Source organism: Zingiber officinale, chromosome 10B (assembly GCF_018446385.1).
Source record: "Zingiber officinale cultivar Zhangliang chromosome 10B, Zo_v1.1, whole genome shotgun sequence".
In the NCBI taxonomy this organism is placed as follows: Eukaryota; Viridiplantae; Streptophyta; class Magnoliopsida; order Zingiberales; family Zingiberaceae; genus Zingiber; species Zingiber officinale.
Genome location: NC_056005.1, coordinates 89,680,370 through 89,688,473, shown reverse-complemented (window position 1 = coordinate 89,688,473; position 8,104 = coordinate 89,680,370). Strand labels below are relative to the sequence as shown.

The 8,104-nt window shown below is 44.4% G+C and overlaps 1 protein-coding gene across 1 annotated transcript; it reads right to left on the bottom strand.

The window, feature by feature from the left end:
- Positions 1 to 3,006: 3,006 nt before the first annotated feature.
- Positions 3,007 to 5,428, bottom strand: LOC122029259 (trimethyltridecatetraene synthase-like). Its single transcript, XM_042588197.1, has 4 exons — positions 5,424 to 5,428; positions 4,117 to 4,681; positions 3,687 to 4,022; positions 3,007 to 3,621 (listed from the first exon to the last, which is right to left on the bottom strand). Exons 1-4 carry the CDS (start codon positions 5,426 to 5,428, stop codon positions 3,007 to 3,009), a joined length of 1,521 nt encoding a protein of 506 aa, XP_042444131.1.
- Between the last annotated feature and the right edge of the window lie 2,676 nt (positions 5,429 to 8,104).

The following is an 8,104-nucleotide window of genomic DNA, read 5'->3' as shown; positions in this document are numbered from 1 at the left end:
ACCGGCTGCAAATTGTGGCTCTCCAGCTCGGCTACAGCCGCAGCGTTGATGTCTACGTCTGCAAGCTTGCACTTGCCAGCCAGATGAGCTCGCAACATGATTAGAGCTGCACAAAAGGAGGAAAAATTAGTTAGATTTAAAGGTTGGGAGAAAGAAAGAGCATACCTAGGCTAGATGGAAGCTTAGTGCAAATCGGGCTCAGGCCAATAACGTAGAGGACACCCTCCCGTAATAACTTATGGATGTGGTACTTTTGATCGACCAAGCTTGAAGCTGTGTGGAGGTAGTCCGATCGACTCTTGCGTACTTCTTGAGCTCCGGAGAGTTAGGCACTTCTAGCTGCCAGTTGGTCGGGAAATCTGGCCGCTCGGGGAAACGTACGAAGAAAAAGTAGTTATTTCAATGTTTGTTAGAGGACAACATCTTTTCAAAGAAAACTAGGCCCACTCGGGCTTGGAAGAGAAAAGTCCTCGTTTTGGACAATTTGAGATAATAGAAATAATGGAAGAGCCGAGGAGTCAAAGAAATGTCGTGCAGGCGGAATAGGACGACGACCCCGCACACCAGCCGAAAGGAGTTTGGCACCAATTGTTGGAGAGAAATGCAAAAATATTTACAAATGGCAGAAAAGAAAGGATGGATCGAGAACCGTAGACCGGTGGTAAACTTGTCCCTAAAGAAGCATAAAAAAAAACTAGCAGCGGTTCATTCGGGCGGTTGAAAGCAGAAGGAAGAGCGATTTGATAGTCAATTGGAGTTTTGTAAGCGGCTCTCAAACTCACAACATCGCCGCCGTCAAACTTGGACTTGATGGAAGTGTACCAGAGTCCAGGGATGGAGACGAGGGCTTGTGAGGAGCTTGTCATCGAAAACAAAAAGATCGAAGAAGTGCAACGAAAGGATTCAATTGGAGGGAGACGGAAGCTTACTAGAAAGATAGATAGAGAGGCAAAAGAAACGAAACGTTGCCGGAGAGCTTGAAGACGAACGTGCGCAAAGTAAGGAAGAAGGTGACACACATGAGGTTTATAAACCTCGCGGGTGATCAATCTGAGCCGTCCGATCCAGGGTTGCGAAAAACTAGGAGAAGATCTAACCGTTGAATTCGAAGAGACGCCTATCACATCGCCAGTGGATATTCGCCTGTTATGTCACACGTGCGGCGGTAGAAAGAAGAACACATGGAGCTCAGCCATCAAACGACATTAATGAGGATTAATTAAAAGGTATGGTCGTGTGCCCGGCCATAATGATCATGGATTTGCACGGTCTCTGAGAAATCTAGATGACGTCATGACGCTCGGTCGAAGAGCGCAAGAGAAAGATTTTTCCCCAAGTGTTGTCACACATTACCCGAGCGATGTGGATAAGCAAACATCACATAGCCGAACGGTTGAAGCACAGTTTGCTTCGAAGAGCTTAGGCCGAGCGGCGATTATATACCCAGTCTAGCGAGGCGTGGTCGAACGACAATGGCGTAGGAATCATCTAGGACTACACTGGTCCAGTCAGTCGGAGTTGCAACTTTCTTCGACTAAACTTGGGAGGGAGGCTTGTGATGCGGCAACGGAAGGAGGCCTACCTAGCACAGGGTTAAGTGCCAGGGTGGAGGTAAAAGTCAAGATAGTCAACACCCAAGCGTCAAAGAGCCGAATGGAGGATAAATCCGACGACCGGTCGGGACAGTCAGGGCTCGACTGGTAGGAAACATGTCCGAGCGAAAAACCCTTTCGACTCGAGAGGATATGATAAGCAAACACTCAAGTCATATTATCAAGACGCCGATGGAGATCGGATAGTTTGTCCGAACGGAAGGCAGGTCACTACACAGCTACCATACGGAAGAGCAACCTGAGGTTGCTAGAGCGAATGGGTTCCGACCGAGTGGCTACCCCGCTCGGCCAAGCAGAGGGACATGACTACGGACAGAATGGAGTCCCGGTCGAGTGGCTACCCCGCTTGACCCATTAGCAGGACCACTGTAGTATCTCCCGATATTCTTTTGAGAGATAGTGCTGCTGACACGAGACATGGTCGACAGACATATCATACGATAAAAGCTTCTAATGTCGCGTCAGGGATATGCGTGCTTTGTTAAGGTATGGTATCAGAGGTACTTTCCTGATAATGCCTTTTCATGGGACATCTAGTGCCCATGTCTCAAGAAGCGTGCACGTTGCCCACCATGGCTCTATATGGGCCATCACCGGCGGAGGTACGCGTTATCTATTGTTTGCACATAGTGCTACTATTGTTCTGCTTCTCCACATTTTCTGGTGACTAACTTGAGTATCGGAAGACCAACGTCGAGGACCTCTTCCCTGGCCTAGCACTAATGTTAATTATTTGCAGAGCGGAGTGAGGTCCACAATCGGTCAGCGGAGCCACCACCTCCTCAGCTTTCCAGCTTCACGCTTTCGGACAGGATCAGTATGTAATCTAGATTACATTCCATTATTAAGATTTAATATGTCAAATATACCCTTAATCTATTTCTTGTACCAATCGATCGCTGCCACTACGGTCGCCAGCTGTTGTCAGTTGCCACCATCAGTCGTCGTTGTTGTCGGTCGCCGCCATCGTTCGTCGTCGCCATTGTCGGCCGTCGTCGATCGCGATCGTCGTCGGCCGCCATCGGTCGCCTCCGTCGTTCGTTGTCGTCGGTCGCCGCCGTTGTCGGCCACCACCGGTCGTCGCTGCCACCGTCGGTCATCGCGGGGCACCGCTGGTTGCCGCCGCTGGTCATCGTTGGTCACCGCCGCCATCAGCCACCGCCATCGCCGACCACAGCCGCCCGCTGTTAGCCTCTGCCGCCCACGACCATCAACAAATATTACAGACTATTTTTATCATTTTATAATAATATAAATTATATTTAATTACAATAACCAAATAGTTACTAAAATTATTTATTTTACGTACGATTGCTTAAACTATTTCATATTTAAATACTAACGCACGCTAAGTAGTACAACGTAGCAATCGATTGAAAAGCGTGAAGGTTGATTAGGCGTAGAGGTGGGCCGGCAACTTGGCCTCCAACCGCACCTTCCGCGTCGTGGACAGCCGAAAGAACCCCTCCATGCTCACATCCTCCGCCTTCATCCCCTCCGGCAGCCGCCAGTTGAAGCCGTGCAGCAAGTTGGCTACGCCCATCTGCACCACTTTCAGCCCCAGCCGGTACCCCGGGCACATTCGCCTTCCCGGCCCGAACGGTATCAGCTGGAAGTCGTGCCCGCTCACGTCGACCGTGCTGCCCAGGAACCTCTCCGGCCGGAACTCCTCCGGCTCCTCCCACACCTCCGGATCCCGCCCGATGGACCACACGTTGACGATCGCCATCGTGCCGGCGGGGATGTCGTACCCGTCGAACCTCGTGTGCTCCGTCGAGAGGTGGGGTACCAGAGTGGGCGCCACCGGGTGCATCCGCATCGCCTCCTTCACGATCGCCCTGATGTAGTCAAGCCGTTCCATGTCCTTCTCCTCCGCCCACCGCCCGCGCCCAACCACCCGGTCCAGCTCCTCCGTCGCCTTCTCCATCACCTCCGGCCGCCTGAGAAGCTCCGACAGAGCCCATTCCACCGTGGCCGAGGAGCTCTCGGTGCCGCCGGCAATCAAGTCCTGGTAAACATCAGATGCAATTGCGGACGATAAAGATTCAATTTTTTCCCAATTCGGTTGGTTACCTGAATGAACGCCTTGACGCCGTGCCTCTCGATCTTGACGTCCAAGTTGGGGTCGTCGGCGAGCTGGAGGAGCACGTCCACCATGTCCCTGACCGCGAACCGTTCTCCCTCGATCCGGCGGCGCTCGTTGTGCTCGTCGAGGACGTGCTCGAGGAACCGATCGAACTTCTTGCTCAGCTTCTTCATCCTCCTGATGTAGCCCTGCAGGTCGAGGAAGTTGAGACAGGGAATGTAGTCGCCGATGTTCAACACGCCGTTGGGCAAGAACAGCTCGTCCATCATCTCCTTGAACTCCTCCCCTGCTTCCTCTCTGTTCAGGTACTTCTTCCCCAGCGTCTACAACCAACGAATTTAATTAATTAAATTGAATTAGTTGAAAATCGTACCGTCAAATCAATGTTCAAAATCGATCTGCTTTCGCCGACCATACCATTCGGCTGATGATGTTGAGGCTAGTGTCGAAGAAGTGGTGCTTTATGAGGACCGGCGCGGCTCCGGCGGAGTCGAACAGGCGGCGGAGCAGGGCGCGGATCTCCTCGACTCTGATGTACGCGAAGGAGTCGAGGCGATTGGCGCTGAAGAGTTCTATCACGCACATCTTCCGGGCCTGGCGCCAGTAGGCGTCGTAGGGGGACCAGATTATGTCGGAGTAGTTGTAACTGGAGTACTTGCCGGCGGCGTTCCGAGGGCGGGAGGCGAAGTGGACGCCGTGCGTCATGAGGAAGAACTTGCCCGTTTCAACTGAGGAGCCGACCACGACCCCGAGGGATCCGAAGCGGAGGTACATGAGGTGTCCGTACTTCCGGGAGAGAGCCTGCAGCGAACGGTGGGTGAGGGAGCCGATGAGGTTCAGGTTGCCTATAACGGGCAGTGACCGCGGACCTGGTGGTAAGTTGAGCTTGCGCCGGCGGCCGATGACGAGGCGGAGGAGGAGGAGCAGCGGCAGTGGGATGGTTAACCACCACGTCGCCATGAGTGTAGTTCTGAGAGTAGATCTGGTGCATATTTATAGTCAGCTGTTTAGGGCACGGTATAACGGCAAGTTTATCCAAATATTTTTGATTGATTTCTAACTTTTTAAGTTATTTTGCAGGGCATTTTTCTCCGATGAAATACAAAATATAAGACGTTGACTGCGGGACGATCGCTTGTGGCTTTGGATTTATTAAGAAAGGTTGCGTCTAAGAGATTAGTTGAGGTGACATCTAGATTACGAAGAAGCAAGAAACTTCAGTGGGAAAGCTTAGCATCTGGTTAGTTTGTATTTTTATTTTATTTTTTAAAAATTATATTTTCTTATTTTTCATAAAATATTTTTTTATTTCTTTTTAATTTTTTTTTTCTAAAAATGAACGTAAAAAATATAAATCAAATATATTTTCCATTTTTTAAAAAAATAAAAATAAAAAATAACATAAAAAATATAAACCAAACATCCCCTTTTCACCTTTAATTATTACTCGAATACTTTTTATATTAAATTTTTATTTATTTAAAAAATTAATTTACAAATAATTATTTATATTCTTAATTCACTTATTATTTACAAAAATAATTAGATTATCAGGAATAAACTTACTTTATAATAAATATAAACAATTTAAATGATTATGATTCATTGTAAATCAACAGGAAGTCATTCGTTCGGATTAAATTCTCATGCACCTTAAAAATCATTTTCATGTATTTTTTTTATTTCCATTCATTTTCCAACAAAAACTATTGAAGGGAACAAACAACATTAGATTCAGTTAAATGTAAATCAGTGTAAATCTTAAGGGAATCCACGGTGGAAGATATTTAGAGGAAATATTTTTCTAAATATTTTCTAATCTTAAATATCTCCTTATCTCAAATCCCCTCATTGAAAGGGATATTTTTGAGTGATTTGAAATCACAAGGCATTTTATGCTGGATGATTTCTTTCTCCCTTTGCTTAAAAAAAAAAAAAAAAAATTGAGTGAACTGATGTAGGCATGTGGGCGAGACACTAAAAAAAAAATATAGCATTTAGCGATGAAATATTTCATCACTAATTCATCGCTATATATAATTTGCAACAGACTATGAATAGAATATATTCTGTCATATAGATTTTTGTCGCTGACATTTTTTGTGACGGAATATACAACGTCGTCGCTATTAGCGATAGAATATGTATGTCATCGCTAAAATAGTGACGGTTTTATATATATTCGTTGCTATATTCTGTAAGTTAATTAGGACGATAAATTATTATCTGTCGCTAATTAGCGATGATAAATTACTATCCATCGCTAATATCCTGAACGGAATTTAGATTCCATAAACACATTAGCTTAATATCCGTCACTAATTATGACGAAAATTTAATATTAGTTGCTAATTCGATTAGAACATATTGATAAATTAGCGATGATTCTTGAATTTCATCCATTTTTACTGTTTACATTCAAATATAATCAAATATAAATCATTACAAACGATGATTTTCACAACAAACTCATAATACAATCCATATCAACAAGCTCACAACACAAAATCAGATTAACAAACATATATATCAACATAAATAATACAATCATACACAATAAAAATCACATCCAAAGCTAATAGAATATATTGCATAATACATACAAAATTTGGACACAAAGTTTCTATCATCTATACAAGATATCCTGATGAAAATCTAATACAAAATTAAAAAAACATACCTCACTTTGATTTTGGATATCAAGATATAGTGATAGAAATATCCAACATCTAAAAGTTATCATAGAAAATTATAATATAATAAGAGATGCATATGATTTTAAAGAAAGTAATAGCAATATTTTTGATTGAAATACAGAAAAAAAAATTAAAAGCTAAGATTGTAAAATACTAAAAAAAGGGCGAATCGCCATAAGAGAATTTTTCAGAATTTTTAGAAATTTTCTGGGAATTTTTCAGAGCTTGTATGACGAGTTTAAGGGGATCAAATATTGGGCCCCGGAAAAGTCTGTTTAGGTTATCCCATTTAAACGAGGAAAAGTTGATTTTTCTTTTTCTTTTTCTTTTTTTTTCTTTCTCCCCCGCCACTGAACCCGTTCCCTAACCTCCTCGCGCCGAGCAGTTTCTTCCCCCTCGCGTACAAAACCGTGATCGAGGGTTTTTGCATCTCCTCCATCTTCTCTTCTTCGTCTCCTCCAACCTCGCGACGTTTCTCCTCTTCTCGCGGCCGCCTCCACGTTGTGCCCTAGCTGTCGGCTGATCCTCTCTTCCTTGCCAACTCCGATCGCCGCTGACATCTCCCCCTCGTCGACACCCGAGCACCGTTCAGCACCTACTGGCGTCGCCTTTCCTCCCTTTCCCTCTACCCTAGTGCTGGCCAACCGAACCCTAGATCGTTGTTGGCGTACCTCTGCCCTAGATCGCCGGAAGACGAGAGCTGAGTAGGCGACAAAGAGCTGTGGAGATCTGGCGGTGTGACTGGGAGGTAAGGGATTGGATCTCGATTTTGTGCTCTGTTCTTGTCCAATTCTGCCGTGAGCATCACTTGTGTTGGAGTGGAAGGTTATACTAACTTGGGAATGGTGGTTTTGGTTTCTACAGCAGGAGCTTCGATTTTGTTCCCCGCAGCAACTTCGTTGTAGCTCCGGCCACCAATTTCTAGCGTCAAACTTTTCCGATCGCGGGTCAGCAATACCACGATTAAAGTTGGGTGAGTTTGTTTGGATAGGTTTGATTCATTGTATAGTTGGTTGTTCATGTGTAGTTATGTTAACTTGTGGTTCAGTTAGGAATGGATTGTTTTTAATTTGATGTAAGGTTAGGTTGAGTAATGTATAGATTTTAATCTAATTGATTAGTGGGACGATTAGGGTTTAACGAAGTTAACCCTAGTTGATCAATGGATTAGATTTTAGCCAGGCATTGGTTTTAGCTAATTAATTTATGTAATTAGCTAAATCTGTATATCATGCGTTACAGGACTTTGATTCGAGACGGTGTCTCGATGAGAGATCTATTTCGGATACGATCCTCTTATTGGAGGCGGATACCTTGACTTATCTTTTTGATTTGTCATTTAATGTGCATAGTAGTTTTTTTAAACAAATAGTAATGATTATGTATTATATCTGCATCGATATGTCATTATCCATTAACTGTGCATGCTTTGATTGTTTTCTGGTTTTGCATTCATGTTTATACCTTTCAGATTACTTATGATCATAAAGGTAATGACATACCATACCATAGGATATACCGTACTTATTTGATACCATATCTGACCTGTGTACCTAGATTTTCTGATTTGATCCATGTATATTTTTGGTATATATTTTATGGAGGTAGATATGGTCAGGATCTTCATGCTTAGTGGCATGCATCATCTGCATGATTGCATGCTGAGCGATTGGTAGCTCTATTATTGTTGAGCTCATCGCCAGTTACAT

What these genes read in the sequence shown, in the direction of transcription:
- LOC122029259 (XM_042588197.1), bottom strand. An exon ending in TCAACATCATCAGCCGAATG is followed by an intron (nt 4,023 to 4,116) that starts GTATGGTCGGCG and finishes CGTTGGTTGTAG; the next exon opens with ACGCTGGGGAAGAAGTACCT. An exon ending in GCGTCAAGGCGTTCATTCAG is followed by an intron (nt 3,622 to 3,686) that starts GTAACCAACCGA and finishes GATGTTTACCAG; the next exon opens with GACTTGATTGCCGGCGGCAC.